Source organism: Kwoniella shivajii, chromosome 11, assembly GCF_035658355.1.
Source record: "Kwoniella shivajii chromosome 11, complete sequence".
Taxonomy (NCBI): Eukaryota; Fungi; Basidiomycota; class Tremellomycetes; order Tremellales; family Cryptococcaceae; genus Kwoniella; species Kwoniella shivajii.
In genome coordinates this window covers 441,603-459,760 of record NC_085918.1, presented here as the reverse complement: position 1 = coordinate 459,760, position 18,158 = coordinate 441,603, and the positions used below count along the sequence as shown (strand labels likewise).

Here is an 18,158-nt window from a genome sequence, read left to right as displayed (position 1 = left end):
TGTCCTTTTCAATATCCCAGCTGGACTGACTACTGTCTTATATTGTGTATATCGCTTTTCAAACAGTGCTAAGATGGCCTCTTCGGCAGCCATAGAGCTCTCGTCTATATCACCTAAAGGAATAACAACAAATCCATTCGTTACACCATTACCATCTTTTTCCGATTTGACAAAGATCGATTCTTCAGTGAACATTCCTACTTCCAACAGCTCTGCTCATGGGTCACCTATCCAACAAAATCGAGGTCAACTTCGACTCCAAGATGAAAATGGGAATGCCGACCAGATGTCAAGGTTCGATTTAGAAGAAGAAGGAGAAAATGGAAGTGGAAGTGGAAGTGGAAATGAACAAGTGCATAATCCGACAGAAGTATTACCACCTGTAGATGGAGGATCCAAGGCATGGTTATTCTTGATAGCAGCTACATATCTCGAAATGATTATTTGGGGTTTACCATTTTCTATTGGTGTATTACATGTTTATTGGACAAATACTTTGTTTAAAAATAATCAAAATGATTCCACGATCACTCTAGCGGCCACCCTCCAAACTGGTTTATTATACATGCTAGTCGCCTTTTCTGGACCGTGAGTTCTCACTTCTGATCAAACCTGTCGGTTCTTATTCCTGAACTATCTTTATCTCGCAGAATCTTCACTACCTTTCCGAGATATACAAAAATCTCTCAAGTTGTCGGCCTGTTGGTGGCTTCGGCTGCCATGGTAGCAAGTGCTTTCGTTACTAAAGTAGGCGACTTATCCTGTTTGGCCGTGAGAAGTATGAATACTCACTCTCGTCTCTCATAGCCTTGGCACTTGATCATTACTATCGGTATCTTCTATCCCATGTTGAGTGGTCAGTATCCCTCGTCCTATTTTTCTATCAACGCTTGTCCATCACAAATATCGATAAGGACCCATGCGACTGACTTTGTTAATGACATGACGTAGCTACTTATTTTCCTTGTGCGACATTGGTATTTGAATGGTTTCACGCAAAAAGAGGATTCGCTTCAGGTGTAATGTATTCCGGGACTGGAGCAGGAGGATTTATATTTCCTTTCTTAATGCAAGGTTTAATCAATAAATTCGGATATAAATCAGCCATGATTTCATTAGGACTAGGATATGCTATAACTGGAAATATCGCTTTATTAGCTATAAAAAGACGTATACCTTTATCTAGATATGATCAGAATATTTCTTCTTCTTCTTCTTCTTCTTCGGAACCAAATTCAAGAATGAGAAGAAGAAGACCGAGGATAGATTGGTCATTCGTCAGAAGATCACCTTTATATCTTGGTTTCTTGACTATCGGTTTGACAAGTATGGGAAATTTCATTCCTAGTTTGTGGTTACCTTGTAAGTGAACGATCATTTTCAGAGTAGTGATGACCGGAGAATGCTAGCTTGTACTTATTTGTTGATATTGGGTGTTTCTCAACAGCTTATGTTGATGAACTGGGACTGAAGAATCCAGATGGAACAGCTTTAATTGCTATTTTGAATGGTCAGTTCCCGACAATTTCCATTCTTCTTCCTTCCTTCTTTGATTCATGGAGATGACTAACGGTATATACATTATATATCCAACTCAAATAGCTTCCTCTGTGTTAGGAAATGGGTTATTGGGATATTTATCTGATAAACTATCCCTACGCTGGACGATATCTATTTCCTGTGTAGGAAGCGCAATGGCCTGTGCTTTCTTATGGGGTTTCGGAACCAACAATGGTGTTTTAATCACATTCGCAATTATTTATGGTCTTTTGGGTCCAAGTTTCACTACGCTTTGGACTAAAATGGTTGGTCTAGTGTCAAGTAAGTACTCCCTCATCTCTATCCATTGTATGACATAACTAATTCTTACGAAATTCGCTTTGCTTCCTTGTTTTAGAGGATGATCCTGTAGTTACCGGATTGACATATTCGATGTTCGCTTTCATGCGAGGTGTAGGGAATATGAGTTCAGGTAAATCACGTTTCCGTCATCACAATCTGATCATACCGCATAGTGACTAATGCCTTCGCTTCGTGAATAGGACCTATCTCCGAATCTTTGCTCAAGATCGGTGTGCTGAAAGGTGCAACGGGAGCTTATGGGTTCCATAACTACGTAAGGCTACAATACAGCCTTGGGAAAGGAAGAACAAAGCTGATGTGGGTTATACGAATCAGGGAATCTTACTCGTCTACACAGCTGTTACGATACTTGTAGGTGGAGCAATAGGGCTTTTCTTCCAGGAATGAATGAGGTGATCTATTTTTCTGTTTTACGGACAGAAAAAGGAAATATTTCGATTCATCGAGACTCGTGGGCCGTGTAGGTAAAAAGTATTTAGACATTCATGACCCGTGATCGTCGAATGAACCTGCGGAGTTCGCAATGCAACGTATTTTTCTTCTTGAGTCTTGCTCGCGAGAATGCGAACCTGATTTCTCCATCTTATCGGTGAACAGTTGATGTTAATCAACATTAATTCAGTCATATCTGTATTGTGAAAACGGGATGGTCGAACAATGCGAAAAATCTGCTCCGAACCTCGGTTTAAAAATACATTATGCTGCAGTTGACTTATCATTTGGCTCTGATGGTTGTTTGGATGAAGCTACAGGATAGAAAACTTCTCTATAATTTCTAGCGTATTTCGCAACGACTACTTTCCTTTTGACTCCATTTCTTTTACCAACTGCTATCATCCTCATTCCTCCATCTTCAGCCTCTTCCCACCTAACTGGACCAATTGGCATGGTGAATTTACCATCTTTACCCTTCACAGCCCCTTCTCCCCATTCGAGATTCTTCAATGAAGCTTGATCGAATACTGGCATGTCTCCGAAATCCCAATCGAGCGTACCGCCATATTGCTTCGGTATCGCCGAGGGTTCAATCAACGTATGAAGCATTTTGGTGATTTCACTGGCGGAAGAAGGGGCAATATGCATTTTGGCTATTACTCCTGGATCGATGAATCGTTTGATACCAGAGTAGATTGTTGAGAAAAAAGAAGGAGCGCCGATGACCTGGATGAAGACAATTTGATATTTAAGTATGACTATAGGCGGCCGGTACTTCGAAGAATGCTGAAAAAGAGTGAAGGTCGGTACGCAGAAATTACTTACAATGACATTCATCAGAGTTTCCGGATAATTCTCCGTAGCTAGTCTACTACTATCCTGTAAATGACTCTTTAGATCCCAAAACTGTTTCAAGCCCATGCCGCTAATATCGATAATGTTGGTTCCTTGAGTCATTGGAGTAGGGAAATAAGGTCGGTCCGTCTGGGAAGCGCACCATGGTGTTACAGTTCTTGTGAAGAACTCGTATAGAGCAAAGAGACGAAGCATTTTAGGTGGAGCAGTGCACCCGTTTGTATCCACTCCTCTATTTCATGTAAAGATATGAATATTAGTCATCAAGTCGCAAGTTACGATTTGATTCAGGGAGAGGGACGAGGCCGATAGAACAGGAGGTTGAGAAGTTGTGAAACAAGAGAATCACCATGAGGTCTACAAGTGTGTGAATGGCGTTTGGTAGAAGAAGACACGGGTTCGTCACTCACTTCAAGGTCGCACTGTTCTCGTATGCAGAGACAGATTCCATATTGACACCTCTTATCTGATATATCGAGACTGGCGCTCCGTTTTTGTCTCTCGTCCCTATCCATTGTGGGTACTACAAGCATGATTCGATCAGTGAAAACCTTCATTTTCGTGGTATTTGTGTAGTACGGCGAATTATGAACACGAGTGTGTGCAGAGCAGCCTTTTCGTTATATCCAATGGGATACTGGAGAAATGAACAGCGAGAGGTATTCGTCGACCGATAACTGGATGCATCCTTGAACTTTGAACCTTGAATACTTAACTCACCAATTTTCTGGCGTGTTCATACTCGTCAATGTCTATCTCATCAAACAGCTCCAATAGCTTATTTTGCTTTCTCCATTTTTCTGTCGACGAGAAATGTTGAAAAGCAGGTTCGACCTGAAACTTTCGTGCACGCAAGAACCGTCTAATTATTCATGAAAGGGAAGAATAGAGAACATCAGTGATTGTGCTCGACGATATACAAAGGAAGACCGGGTTACGGAAGGGATATCAAGGTTAGATGTCCAGGCGAATATCTGACAATTAACATGAACATGAAAAGGATGGATAGCTTACAATAAAGTAGCGTCGTCATGACTCGGTCGGTCTCCGCCATCTTTGATTGCAACGTATAATCCCCTATCAGAGACTACTTTCTTAAATTGCTCAAAAGTAGCTTGTTGATTTGAAGTGAGATGACCTAGTTGACCGGATGGATACTGATAGGATGCTACTGAGGGCTCAGCCGGGGTCGAAGAGGATGAAGGGGTAGATGAAGATGTGAGAGAGGAGAAAAAGGACACCATATTCTTCCTAAGTTCTAGGTAGGCTGGATTGATTCAGAGAGTGTGTCAATGTCAAATAGAATTAGATCAAACGATGTCTGATATGTTGAGAACAGGATACAGGATTGCCATTATCATTGTGAATCACGAATAAGGGTTAGTAACGATAAACTCTTTCTCTTTTGACGTCAGACGCGCGCTGTTTCGGAACAATCTCGGGATGATGAAACTGATGTGATCGGCGCATGAGACCCGAACGTATGAACTGTTGGTAAATGACGTTGATGAACTATCAGCTGATGGTGGTGATCAGGGTAGAGCTTGTGGATGACCACCTACATCTTCTTAATGCAGAGCAACCATGAAGAATCTATTCAAGACAACCGGTGAGATCACAACCATTCATGCATCTCATGGTACAAAATCGCCTGATGAAACTGGATGGTCCATTCGTTAACCCACAATATCACCATGCGGATCAAAGCTTCGATTTAACCCATTCAGTAATTGGGGCAATGCCTCCATTCATTTCCTCGACGATCAAATTGACAGCCTTTTCTGCAATCAACAAGACTACGCTAGTAGTATTGGACCCGACATTGGAAGGGCAAATAGACAAATCTGTATTGTGGCGTATCATGTCAGTAAAGGATTCTGCGGATCACGGATGACGTTGCTGCGTGAATGCGAGACTTCACTCACCGGCTACCTTCAAACCTTTCACGCCATACACATCCAGCCTCGCATCTACCACCCCTTCATCTTCCCTCTTGCGCATAGGGCAGGTCGACATGGTGTGATAAGCAGTGGCAACTGAATCCCTAACCCACTCATCTATCTTTTGATCGTCCTCGGCTGAATACTCGATCCTAGAAACGGATTTCGCCTGAGCTATAACTTCTGCAGGATCCGAGAATTCGCCAGGTGATCGAAGACGGGCATTAGACGTCTCATCAAAATTTGGGTGACAGCCAGCCAGCTCTCCTCGGTAGAAGGGGAGACGGCGTACGACCTCTCTTTGTCTAGGAGACACTGTCAGTATTGTGAAAGTAAATAACGATGGGTAGAAAGGGAACGAAAAACATACATTTTATAATGCCATATATGAACAGGCATATCCGCTGGGTGATTTAACAGACCTGCATTGACTCGTGGAGAGAGGAATGGATCGGAAGAAGTGATATGGATCGATCCTCGGGAAGCGGGATCTACATGACGAGTGAGCAAACGAGGTCAGTTGTTGGGAAGACAAATGAGGTCAGTTGTTTAAATAATTTTGTCTGCTGAGTTTGGAGTCAGTCACAATCAAGCATCACGCACAATTATGAAAACCTCCGATGCACATGTACTTCCCTTCTTTTGGTCGAGGCTTGTACGAGTAGAAGTAAGGGAAAATGACTGTCGTCAATATGGGATTAGCAAATCTCACTACGCTTGCAAGCAAGATGTAGGTTCATGCTCACCATTGGAGTACAATGCTTTGTCAGGCTTATCTGCGCCGACTCTTTTCCAATAATCCTTGAACCTATTCCTCTTTATCAGCATGGATTGGATAGAAGGATCCAAGCGACTTACGTTGAACCCATCTTATCAATTTCTTCAGCATTCGGTCGGATCTTATATCCCCAATCTATAAGCAAAAGAACCGTTATCAGCATGGGACAGAGAGATATACGATGGGAACAATGTCCCAGATCCGGAAGAAATCAGTAAAATCTCACCAAATCCATTACTGGCTCCAATTCCCTTTCCCGTTCTCTCCCACTCCTCATCGACGGCTGTCTTGATGCTTTCCACACCTCGAGCGTAATCGTCGAAAGAGTCGATGTCATCGGAAATATGATACATTGGGCATACCAGCTAAGAACGTGAAGTCAGCTGGCTATTTATCTTTTTGGAACAGGCCGAGGCGAGAACAAGCAAGAGAATTGAATATTCCACAGATATGAGCTAAGGGAAGTTCAACATACTTGATGATCGTCTAGCTCTCGTCCTACACCAGGCAAGTCGGCCAGGACTTCTACGCCAGCTTTGGTCAAAACATTCGGATCTCCAAGGCCGCTTCTCTCAAGTATACCAGGACTACCAAGAGCACCACAAGCAAGAACCACTAATTTCCTCGCCTTGATAACCTTTCTTGATTTCTCCTTCCCTGCATACGGAGCACTTTCCAGGACTTCCACACCTACAGCTCGTCCACCTTCGACAATTGTTCGTGATACAGTCAGTCCAGTCACTACTGCTAGATTTTTGAGAGGCGATTGTCGTTTATGAAGATACGCTTCAGCAACTGTTGATCTTCTCCCTTGACCGGTGATCATTTTAGGTTGTCGACCGACTAGAATCTCGTGTTTGTCAGGCAAGTCTTGTTCATAACGTTTGAGAAGCAGTGAGAACTCACCGGCATTCCCATGCCTATATGTGGTGATGGAATCAAGGATCTCCATGTCTGGTCTAACCTCTTTCCAAGTCTCACAGAAGTCGTTGCCCCAAGTCATCTGGTGTCTACCAGAAAGCTTGTCAGCCGAACCCTAGCTTACTTCCCGGGATTTCAAGTCTTTGAGTCAGATAAGAAATTACATACCCGCCTAACGAAACTCCGAATGCACCCCCGCGCGTATGGACATCTTTGCTCGGATCCCGCAATGGGACATCGTAGTCGACAGACTGCCAGGTCATTAGCTTGTGAGGTCGAATATGAACAGAGTATCTCCAGACGCGCAAGATATAACGTACCTTCTTTATCAATGGCTTCATGTCTTCAAATGACCAGCCTGGCTGGTTCCAATCGTCGTAATCAGACGCCGCGCCAGTATTGTACATCTAACGGCTGTTTTAGCTTGAAGAAAAGTGCAGGTGGTCTGGGGTATATATACCTACAAGAGTATTGATACTGGTTCCACCACTAGCATACAGTTCTTGGTTAAGTCGTGCACGTTTGCAGGTTCTCGTCAAAACAACTTACCCCAAGATATTGCCAACAGGTATCCTAGGTTTTCTGCCTTTCAGCTCATCCTGACCCTCACATTCGAGCCATTGCACTGCTCTGGATTAGCGCGATGATTCAGTAATCAAGACAAGAAAATGGAGTGCATACAGTAAGGGTTGTCACTAAACAGCCAGAAGAGACTATCAAGGGGTCCTAGAGTTTACATTCAGCTCATGAGCGAGCAAAGTGAATGAAAATTGACCCAGGCTCACTTTCGAGACGTTTGACTTCCCTGTCATCACCACCGCGTTCGATAAGAAGGATCTGAAGACGAGGCAGCTCTTCGGCTAAACGGGATGCAAGAATACAGCCTGCACCTCCCCCTGTCCATGGCATTGTCTCAGCTGAGACAAACATCGACAAGAGAGACTCAGGAACGTACCACCGCAGATGATGATGTCTACTTCATTTGGATAGCGGGACATTGTGAAAGCTTTTACTGAAAGTGTGCTTGGATGGTGATGTATGGACAGCAGACTTTTGTGAAAGATCCTGGTTCAGCTAATAAAAGATGGGTCACGTAGCGAAAGACTATGTTGAGTCTAAGTCCACTTTGGTTATATGTTAACGATATATAACCAATATTCCACCAATATCCCATTCGGTATTAAAGATATGCCGAAGGATCTGGGAAAGACCGGCGCACTGTGATCCGGTCGATCATTTTGTGGGGCTCCAGAGAGCCGGGGAGCCGAACTTAAATACATATTTTCTCTACAACACAAGGGAATGCTTTGCGATTCTGTGAGCTGTTCCTGCTATGCAATCAGAAACTTGATGGGATATCACCGCAATCACGAGGATACGGCGAGATGAGAGAACCATCAATCGGGTGATCTTAGTCCTTAATCGAAAGGTATGGCACTCTTTGAGTCCGAACCTTGACGCTTGGTGCTTCTCCCAACTAGATGAAAATCTCATTGATATCAGATACACTTCTTATGAAAGCTATACATGTATGTCTATGTACAAAGCATAGATCACAATCACAACCGTCTTCGAAGCCTCCAGCCTCCAGAGTACCGCTGGTAATCACTGTCTACGTTACCTGAAAAGTAACAATATATACTAAACACGCATGCGTACCGATCAATGTTTGATGACATTGACACGTCAAACTGCTTTCGGGCAATATACTTCACAAGGACAGCAACACCAGATTGAGTCTGTTGCCTACAATGTGAAATCTTCATCAAAGGTGAAATCAGGAAAGTCGTGACCGAAGTCCGGAATGTCGACATCGACATTATCCTCTGTATATTCCTCGGGATTCGCTCGCGGGTGGTTTTCTGGTTGATAATCGAACGAAGTCTGGTCGGCCAAGGGTCCTATACGCGCCCTCAAATTCTTCAACTCCGAATTTCGTTTCGATAATTTCTGCGAGCTGCGCTGATATTCCCTCAAAATGGAAGGAGTGGAAAGCTTTGGACTTGCATTTCTACGCAGAGCGCGATTCAGCTCTTCGTTTTCTTGTAGAAGTTTACGATACTCTCGCGCCGGTTCCGATTCTATCCGATTCCCTACCGACGCCATGTCAGCTTGCCTGCTTGTTGCTTGTGAATGAATCTTTCATTGCGAAGACAGACAATGTCCATAGGATTCGACGTAGTGGTTTGCACTTTTGAAGTTCAAGGAAATAGTAACTCACGTTCTGCTTTGAGTCGCGTACGTTCTGCTTTGAGTCGCGTACGCTCTGCTTTGATTCGCTCGTGCTTCTTTGGCTTACTTGATTCTTCCTCGGCAGCAGAGGCTGTATTCTGGTTGCCTGACGGATCTGCTGGGAGCTTGTTGTCATCATCTGGCAACAGAGATCGCAACCGTTGGTTATCCAAATGTACCGCTCTGTATTCGATGGCTTCGTCTCTCAGAGTCCATCGCTCTGAGTAGTCTCTCCGTGGTTCAAAGCTGTCTTGCATACCCAGTTCTTTTCTGAGGTGGTCATTAAGATACTCGGCTGCAGACAATCTTTGTGCGTCTCCCGAGTATTTCGACACGTATTTGGCGTAGGCGGCTGCATAGGTCAGCGTTGGTAGATCCATTCTGTACCTGATGTATGATGACTATCATTCGAAATCAATATTCAGACATACTGTTATCAACCGTTCTCGCTTCAGCATCGTCACAGGATTGATCAATTTCATTGATAGCGCTGGCAGTGTTTACTAAATTTTTCTCTCTGTGAAGACTGATCAGAATGGCAGCTCTCCATGCCAAGCGTAGCTCAACGGATCATAGTACTCACCCGGGTGGAAGATGTCTAGTACTACCAATTCTTGAGGGTTCGATAGGATTGGGAATCGCATGCCGGTTTCTTCGTTTTGGTCTTGGATAACTAGTCAGTATGCTATCGTACGAATCGTCTGCAATCAGAAACACGTACTTGATTACACCTGAACCGCTCGATGACCTCTTCTTGCCGGCTGAAGAGGGTAGGGATTTGCCAGGTAATGTATCTGATTCTACCATACTGGCTGAACGATTTGGGATAGCCGTTTCTGGACGACTGTTAAGTTTACTGAAATGGCTGAGCGCATGAGGTTGGTCAAGATTGGATTTGTAATCATCGATCTGAGTGATTTCATGTTGAAGAGGGTCAAATTGGAACTCAACAAACTGACAACGTTCGAATTGATCAATGTCAAATTGAGACGAAGGGCTTTCAGGAGACCTTCTATAAGTCGGTTGATAACTGGTAGCTTGTCCTACTGTCGAGATATCTGATCGTCTATCCGCCTGAAGATGTGCTCGATCCATTGACACAGGGAAGCTTTCAGGGGCCCATTGGCGAGAACTGTCTACCTCATGCAAAGATTGGTCCAGGAGGAACTCTTGTTCTTCTACATCATAGACTTTGGCTAAGTTATGATTATAAGACATGCTTTATCTTGCTAGTTTCGAGTATTTGGTCCGGATCTTGGTCTACTCTTTAGTAAATTAAGGTAAAACAGTGTGTGTTATATGTTCTTGTAAAGTATGAAAGAGTACAAGATAGAAAGTGATGAACATCAAGCATGGCAAAGACCTAAATAGGGGTTATATCATGAGAGTACAGTCTATACACTGTATCTTTCTGACTTCGAATAGTGACGCTTTTTCGTCATGGACGATGAAAGGATCCCTTCCTTCTCCCTATGCTCAGTGCTCAGATGTGTGATACTTACCCAAAAGCTCGACAGTCTAGTTTCATGACGTTCACAGGGGCGCGTTCACGCACTCCTTGGGTCCAAAGAGTACAAAATTATCTCGACAGTCGCATAGTCCTCATACACGATCCACAGGTTCTCAACTCATTGATATTTGCTCGAGATCGTAATTTTGATGCATTCACTCCAAATCAATTGGACATAAATACATTTCTCAAAGACCCTTAATGACATGATACTGATTAAAAAAAAGGAAATGAAAGGTAGAAGGCAGTTCCCACACTCTTGATATTGATTCTAATTCTCGGACTGGTCGGATCTCTCCGATTGGTATTGTACCTGATATTTGATGTTGATTTTGTGTCGCTGTTATAGTTGTTGTTTGTTACTGTATCTGAAATTGGTTACTGTAGATGACCACGTTGTCGATGGATGCCTTGCATCGCGCGAGACTAGGTGTAGAAGAGTGATATAGCGGAGCTATGAGGATTTGGTTTATATGGAACTATATCATCGAGAGCAGACCGGACTTGAGATTTGAGTTTGGAGAGGACAGATTTTTCGTATATGACCATCGTTTATTTTTTCATATCTTGAATCTATATGAGTTTGTTGATACTGCGTGCAGAGACTAATTCGTGATTTGTTCTTTTATTCGTAACACAGTCTGAATCTTCGTTCCAACGTTCTTTCTTATGGTTGTATAGGACTTATTGTATTTATACCTCTTGCTGCTCTTCTATCTAAAGCTGCAGCTACCCATCCTACCATATCGACTTCAGCTTCCTTATCAGCTACCAAGAATGGGTGTTCGAGTAACTGCGCATATGTAGGTCGACGGTTGGGATCTTTCTCAAGACTACATTGGAAACAAGGTGAATCAGTTTGGGATTGTTCTGGTTGAAGATGCCTGAACTCACCATTTAGCAACGAAATCAATAGCATCTTCACTATAGCCAGGTGGTAGAAGGGGTGCAGGCCCGTTGACGATAGCTTGTAATTGTGCAAAGACATTCGAATATGTCTCAGGTGGATAAGGATAGCAGCCTTTTGCAAGTTCGATTATTGATAAACCGACGGACCAGACATCGGACGAGACGGTATATGTAGGATTTTGGTTGACTGTTTCGGACTTGATTCTCTCGGGCTGATAAGCAGATAAAAAATTGGTAGAGCAGAACAGGATAGTCACACAACGGTAAAGAATTGGGAGCCATACAGGTCAGCAAAGCCACGTTTGCCGGTATTAGATCAAGCTGAATCATCACACTCACAGCCATGTAACTTTGACAACCGATATTGGTCTTTGCTAAACTCTTTTCGAGTTGACCAGAAACACCGAAATCACACAATTTGATTTCTCCTTTTTTGTTGATCAACACGTTTGTTGGCTTGACGTCTGAAGATGATCAACGTGTATCAGCGATGAATCCCGACCTTCGCCCTCTTATCCGCCTGTCCTACTTCACCCTTCAAAGTTGATACTCACCTCGATGCATGATTTGCAACTCATCTTTGAGATATTTCAAACCTCTTACCATACTTGCTGTTATTCTCCTTAGAACAGCTTCTGGAACTCTATCTGCAGCACTGCCATTTTCTTCTTCTCCATCCTTTTGATCTTTAGCTAACACACCTCCACCCGTCAATGTGTCTAATGAACCTGCGTTCATGTATTCCATACAGTAGTAAACGCATGATTCGATTGTGAAAGCACCGAAAAATTCAACGATTTCAGGTGCTACTGCTCGATGTAGAATGTCAAGCTCCATAATGATACCACTCAATTTAGATTCGTCCAGCTCGAGTCGAATTTCCTGATTTATTTGAAGGATCGTGAGTCAAAGATACACCCGATACGAATTATGAGGAATTGTACTCACCTTCATAGCCATCTCAACTTCAGAAGGTCTGTGATAGACTTTATGCACAGATCCATAATTTCCTTTACCCAATTCACCTATGACTTCAATCTCGTCCATGTTGATTTTGAACGAAGCACCATCTTCGAAGTCCACACCTTTAGCTGTTAAAACAGCTTTGGATGAGAATCTCAATGAACCAGATGGGTCCCTATAATCAGAGTTCAGAATAGTCAGCATCGGATGTCTTGCTGAAATATTTTTATGCGGATGAGACACGGAAGAACTCACATGATCGTCTTGAAATCACTGAATTTACTACTAGTTTCTTCTTTGGGGGCACCTTTCATTCCACTCAATGTTAATCCACCTGGTGGACCCATTCTTCTTCCTGCTACTCCAGCCCCACGTCCTAATCCAGCGGGGGAACTAGCACCCATACCCATCATACCTAAATTTGGTCTTGGTGGACCAGCACCACCAGCAGCTCTTCTCGCTGCTAGACCGAATGGACCGGAATTGGGTCCTGCAGGAGCTTGCGTTTGTTGTTGCTGTTGCGGTCGTAAAGCTTGAGATCGCAACAATGCTCCCATTGACGTGGCATTTGGATCTACTCCTACTCCTGTTGGAGTTCCCGGACCTCCCGGTGGACCTTGTCTGGATGCCGCGATCTATTGAAACGATGATTAGTCAAAGCATCTTCACGCATGAGGGGAAGAATACGGAAAGAAGAGGAAGTGTGATGACATACCTTGTCCATCTTAGCTTGTAACGAAGGTAACATTTTACTTTGCATTTGACCACCACCTCTACCTGCAGCACCTCTCATTCCCATTGGCATGGGCATACCACCTCGAGCTACTCCTGGTCTAACAGCAGGAGCCCTCGGCACAGCCGAAGCACCTGGGACGATAGGAGCTGATACGGTGTTTGGTGGAGGTGGTGGACGAGGAAGTGATGAGGGTGAATTTCCATTTGTTTGACCATCGAGCACGGGTGGGGGATGCGCAGTGGTGGGGGCATTTGGACTGGAAGTTCCGTTTGTTTTCTCCGATTCAGCGACTTCACCATCGGCAGGAGATGGTGAAGGTGGTCTGGGTGAGAAATCACGTGAAATCACAGGAGAATCCGATATCTTCAAAGTATCAAGTGAAGGTGGCCAGGACATCTCGAGAAGAGTTTCTTGCTGGTTCAGAATTGTGGGTGAAAGTGAAGTAGATAGGTGTGTCTGTACTTGATATGTTTTAGATGATAAGGTTGAAACAAGGTGTTACGATGAAGTGTTGTGAACTATAATTCTGTTGGTGTAAGGCAAGCGAGTGATGGATTGATGACGACCGATTATCTATGAAAGGGAGGTGTGAGAAATGTCACAAAGGCGAGTGAAGATTGAGGCAATGGTGTTATACGATTACGAGTGTCGGGAACGTGTGTTGAGTTTGAGCTCAGTGATTTATAAGAGAGATTGAGGGTAAGAGGTGTTCTACCACTTAAGCAATCCTTTATGCGTATCTTGTTGTATCATACGTTGACCCTGTGCAGATGGACGGATATGATTATGAATTGGCTAGATGAAGGTGACAGATGAGATTGACTGATGACAGATGACGGGAAAGAGGGGGATGTGCGCCAAGATGATGAATGAGAAAGAAAAAACTTCTTCTTATCCAACCTCCCCGATGAATAGTATGAATATCTCGGTGATCGTATCTGAAGGTTCCAGTGAGAATACGTTGTTGTTGTTGCTGCCTCTGTATTCTCTCTTTCCTGTTTGTAGGATAAGAGATGATGAGTGATATGATATTGATGATATTGAAGTTGTATGGGAATGTCATCACAAATTGACGCTAAAAATCACAAGTGGTTTTTTCAAATTCAGGGTAAAAATATGTCACACCTCTCCTCCACTTTCAGGTAATATATTCTCCCATCCCATCTCTCTCTCTCTTTCTCTTATAAAAGCCAAAGACAAATCGCTCGACTTGAACTCAAGAGAGATTCACACTGACACCGTAGTCGTCAGAGAGCAAGCTGTTTTGGCTTAAACACAGATCGCAACTCCTCGATATCGACAAGCCAGTAACCCATAATGGCTTCACCCCTTAAATCGTATCTCGGCCGATCGATTGATCTGTTACGACGAAACACGGCGAGAGGTGAGGGGATCATATGTTGCTGCTAGAAGGAAGACCTGTTCAGCTGACTTTATAGCTCTTATGCTCTCTATGATCCAGTCGTGAAGAGTGAACCTACTCCTCAAGCTCATCCTACAACTGTATTCTCATTTGATTCCACAAATCCACCGATTGACGAAGTCAGTCAATTCGGTCATGGATCAGATTCAGAAGTAGGTGGATTATCCACATGTAATTTGTCCTTGATCCCTTCTTCGTCGTCTTCTTCTTCTTCGACTATCCCAACCTCAGGAAAGATGGGAGAAGGTTCATCGTCAAGATCTGCATCTGCGACATCATATTCACATATGGCATTTTACGGATTTTTATCAACGAGGGTACCACCTTCGCAAGCTGGTAAAATCAGAACCGGATATGCTGGATTCAGAAATGTTTCAAAACCTACTTTATTCGGTCAAGATATATGGGATTTAGAATTATACTCACATCTAAAAGTCGTCGTTGGATATAGAGGTTGGGAAGGATGGAGAAATAGATGGGTCGTCAATATTGGTATTGATGGTAGACCCAAGTGAGTCAACGATTAAAATGAATGAAAATCCACTACACTAGGGATTGATGGCACTAATAACGCATCGTGGAAACAATTAAGGTCAGACGTATTTCAACATCGATTGGAAATTCCCTCATCATCAGAATCAACTTCATCTAGATTACCTTTAGATCCATTATCTTCATTATCTTCCTCATCACCTAAACTTCAATTCTCAACTATACATTTACCACTTTCATCATTTGTCTTGATCAAAAAAGGTCAAATAGCAAATTCTCCTATCCCTTTACCTAAATCATCTATCCGTACAGTTGGTTTTGCTCTACTAGGTAGAGATAGAGGTGATGATCCTGAATTACCATCTACCAGTTCTCAACAACAACAAGAAGGTTTATTGAAATCGTTTAATTTAGGTGGATGGGGTAAAACTTCAATCGAAGATGTCGAACATGATCCTGAGTTGAAAGCTCTTCTAGAAGAAGATCAGAAATTATCATCACCATCATCATCATCAGGAACGAATAGACCAGCTGAACCTCCAAGAAAATCAGTAGCTAGTAGACCTAGTTCAGGTGGATATCATAGAGTCGGTGCTACTGAGGCTACTCCAGCTACTACAACAGCAGGTGAAGCGACCTCTGACACAGCGGGGGGTACCGCGCTAGAAGAGAGAGAAGGTTATTATGAACTTTGTGTCAAGAGTGTTGAAGCAGTTAAATGGGATCCCGAGATGGATGGTTCAGAAGGGGATGTGCAGGCTTAGGATAGGCTTTTCATTATTTTGGAGCTGAAGTTGCGAGGGTCAACAACTCAATTTGACTGAGGGGCGAGAGCGGAAAAGCAGCGGAATTCGGCGACGAGTACGGAGAAACCGATGGAACCGAATGAATAGATCGTTCGAGAAAGCGAGCAGAGGAGAATGAATATGATGAAACGATAAAACAGAGTGACAGAAGTTCAATGTACCACCAACTCATGATGAATTTGATCAAAACCCGATTTCTGGCTCAGAGCAGTAGAGGCACGAGATTATGACTGTCAGATCCGAAACTATTGCAGTATCAGGCGTCGACTCCGCAGTATCATAACTCGTCCATGCGTTCTTTTTGCAAGCCTTATCTCATAAACAGTCAGTAGATGATACAATCACCACTGACAACTATCTGATTGGCATAACGTACCGTTGGAAATTATGCGAAATGATACAGTCGTTACGTCTGCTAAATCTATCGCTGGGATATCATATTACATGTTCATTTATAGAGATTGGAATCTCCTACAAAAACCTTGACCCAGGACATATACGTGAACCAGCAATATATACGAAGATTACGAATCAGGAAATCTTCTTACAACAATGCTTATCTTCACTGTCTATGTTTTCCTCCTTTTCGAAGCCTTCCCACCTTTTCTCAGTCCCGAACTCTTATCTGTATTTTGGCTAAAAGTGGTGTGTTCCATCACACCAAGTGAGTCGGGAGCGATCGAGCTGAGAGTACTATCATCGATGTTAGAGTCTGCACAAAGCTTTGACCCAAGTGTACCAGTCTCAGCAAGTGTGTTAGCATTAGCATTAGTATTATTGAAGTTGCTGAATTGGTCAGGTTGATCCATATCATTCCACTGTTTCGCCATATTGATCCAAGTCCCAACTTGTTTCGCGGTAGTCAAAGATTCTCCGATAGAGATCACCATATCCGTCTTATCTGTTATCGTCGCTGTTTCTTCCCTGGGAGTGAGATTAGTAAGTCCTTCGACAAGTTGACCGATTTTTATCAATGCCATATGAAGATTATGAGATATCATAATTGATTTTTCTGCGTCGGTGACTGGGTTCGACTGCGATGGTAGTTGGGATTGATAGTTGGAATTGGTAATATTAGATCTTGGATTTGGCCCCGATGACTGGATTGTTTCTGTCAGATAACGTAGGCTTATGTAAGGTAGAGTGGGCAGTGAACCGGAGTAGGTGTACTGAATGATGGATGTACTTACATCACGCGTATACATTGTATTTGAGCATGAGGATGAAAGAGCGGATTGTTGTTGAAGTGAATCAGGAGTCGTGGAAAGGCCAAGTTCCTCAGTCCATCTATCGATGTCATTCAGGATCTGACAAAATTCTCATAAGAGTCAGCTACGACATTGGAGGAACTGTGTTTGTCATAAAGAGAGAGACCAAGTATATATCCTCACTTGGGGGCGTATTTCCTTATTGCAACTCATCTTTTCCCGGGATATGGATAAGTCGTCTCGATATTGATAGTGAGCAGAACGATGCTGTTTTGGATATAGACGTAGATTTGTCTTCGCTTGCATACCTCTATTTATACATTGTTCAAAATATAAGTCTGATCTTATTTTGTAATGAGATCGAGTACCACGCTCAACGTGGAGATTCCGAAGGACAGAGTACCCATTCGGTAGAGGTGAAAGGATATCATCCATCTTATACTGTACAGCCATGAAGTATAGCTCGCCATGAATGGTTTGCAGAACGGTAAAGCCTCATTCCATTCTTCAGCAAGTCCAACTCTGACTGACCATTTGGGGGAATCGGAGACTGGAAATCAGTGTTGATCACCTCTTCGTCAGTACTAGACGGTCATCATCAAGCTTCTTCCATAGTCCTGCTTTGTGCTGCTGTAAGGCCCACTGCCATTCTATGAGCTGGTTCTCCGTCCAACGATGCCCCATAAGATATCGATCATCAGGTGCATTCATCATTTCACTACTTCTTGAGCTGTATATTCGCTATCCAGAGACGAAAGAAAAGCTCAAACCCGTGTTTTTCAGGGAATGCACTACTACAGGTGTATTTGTTTTTACCCTGAAACAGCGTACTCTGAGCCGAATTAAACATTTGTACCAACACTCACTCTTTTAATTTGTAACCAAACTCTATCTCTGGTTTGAACAAAGTGAGCAGAAAACTTCATGACAACACATCTTATACACGCTTGACACCCTTATAAACCGAAAGACTTAGACGGAATTCGACAGCTCACTCATTCTCTTCGGAACAGAGAACAGTGTGATACACACACCCTTGAGAAGGACTATCTCTCAAGAGTAACTTGACACTTCCTCCGCGAGCTAA

The 18,158-nt window shown here is 43.2% G+C and overlaps 7 protein-coding genes across 7 annotated transcripts; 2 read left to right on the top strand and 5 right to left on the bottom strand.

The window, feature by feature from the left end:
- Positions 1 to 73: 73 nt before the first annotated feature.
- On the top strand, positions 74 to 2,250 carry IL334_007595 (uncharacterized protein; the record flags this gene model as incomplete). The annotated part of the gene is made up of 9 exons (XM_062939285.1): positions 74 to 588; positions 651 to 747; positions 808 to 856; positions 952 to 1,362; positions 1,448 to 1,510; positions 1,603 to 1,821; positions 1,898 to 1,972; positions 2,043 to 2,116; positions 2,179 to 2,250. The coding sequence occupies 9 exons, from the start codon at positions 74 to 76 to the stop codon at positions 2,248 to 2,250; spliced, it is 1,575 nt and encodes a 524-aa protein (XP_062795336.1).
- A 309-nt stretch (positions 2,251 to 2,559) lies between these two features.
- Positions 2,560 to 4,397, bottom strand: IL334_007594 (uncharacterized protein; the record flags this gene model as incomplete). The annotated part of the gene is made up of 5 exons (XM_062939284.1): positions 2,560 to 3,024; positions 3,124 to 3,385; positions 3,564 to 3,676; positions 3,874 to 4,015; positions 4,168 to 4,397. 5 exons carry the CDS (start codon positions 4,395 to 4,397, stop codon positions 2,560 to 2,562), a joined length of 1,212 nt encoding a protein of 403 aa, XP_062795335.1.
- Positions 4,398 to 4,854: 457 nt separating this feature from the next.
- On the bottom strand, positions 4,855 to 7,790 carry IL334_007593 (uncharacterized protein; the record flags this gene model as incomplete). Its single annotated transcript, XM_062939283.1, has 16 exons — positions 4,855 to 4,997; positions 5,079 to 5,398; positions 5,464 to 5,584; positions 5,697 to 5,774; positions 5,840 to 5,901; positions 5,952 to 6,006; positions 6,098 to 6,236; positions 6,347 to 6,714; positions 6,778 to 6,881; positions 6,961 to 7,043; positions 7,113 to 7,199; positions 7,257 to 7,281; positions 7,342 to 7,417; positions 7,474 to 7,518; positions 7,578 to 7,688; positions 7,748 to 7,790. 16 exons carry the CDS (start codon positions 7,788 to 7,790, stop codon positions 4,855 to 4,857), a joined length of 1,860 nt encoding a protein of 619 aa, XP_062795334.1.
- A 748-nt stretch (positions 7,791 to 8,538) lies between these two features.
- Positions 8,539 to 10,242, bottom strand: IL334_007592 (uncharacterized protein; the record flags this gene model as incomplete). Its single annotated transcript, XM_062939282.1, has 4 exons — positions 8,539 to 8,885; positions 9,014 to 9,376; positions 9,456 to 9,541; positions 9,608 to 10,242. The coding sequence occupies 4 exons, from the start codon at positions 10,240 to 10,242 to the stop codon at positions 8,539 to 8,541; spliced, it is 1,431 nt and encodes a 476-aa protein (XP_062795333.1).
- A 959-nt stretch (positions 10,243 to 11,201) lies between these two features.
- Positions 11,202 to 13,538, bottom strand: IL334_007591 (uncharacterized protein; the record flags this gene model as incomplete). Its single annotated transcript, XM_062939281.1, has 8 exons — positions 11,202 to 11,367; positions 11,429 to 11,655; positions 11,783 to 11,907; positions 11,998 to 12,090; positions 12,145 to 12,325; positions 12,392 to 12,581; positions 12,662 to 13,041; positions 13,122 to 13,538. 8 exons carry the CDS (start codon positions 13,536 to 13,538, stop codon positions 11,202 to 11,204), a joined length of 1,779 nt encoding a protein of 592 aa, XP_062795332.1.
- A 921-nt stretch (positions 13,539 to 14,459) lies between these two features.
- Positions 14,460 to 15,821, top strand: IL334_007590 (uncharacterized protein; the record flags this gene model as incomplete). Its single annotated transcript, XM_062939280.1, has 3 exons — positions 14,460 to 14,526; positions 14,605 to 15,076; positions 15,158 to 15,821. The coding sequence occupies 3 exons, from the start codon at positions 14,460 to 14,462 to the stop codon at positions 15,819 to 15,821; spliced, it is 1,203 nt and encodes a 400-aa protein (XP_062795331.1).
- A 611-nt stretch (positions 15,822 to 16,432) lies between these two features.
- Positions 16,433 to 16,864, bottom strand: IL334_007589 (uncharacterized protein; the record flags this gene model as incomplete). Its single annotated transcript, XM_062939279.1, has 1 exon — positions 16,433 to 16,864. The coding sequence occupies one exon, from the start codon at positions 16,862 to 16,864 to the stop codon at positions 16,433 to 16,435; it is 432 nt and encodes a 143-aa protein (XP_062795330.1).
- Positions 16,865 to 18,158: the final 1,294 nt, after the last annotated feature.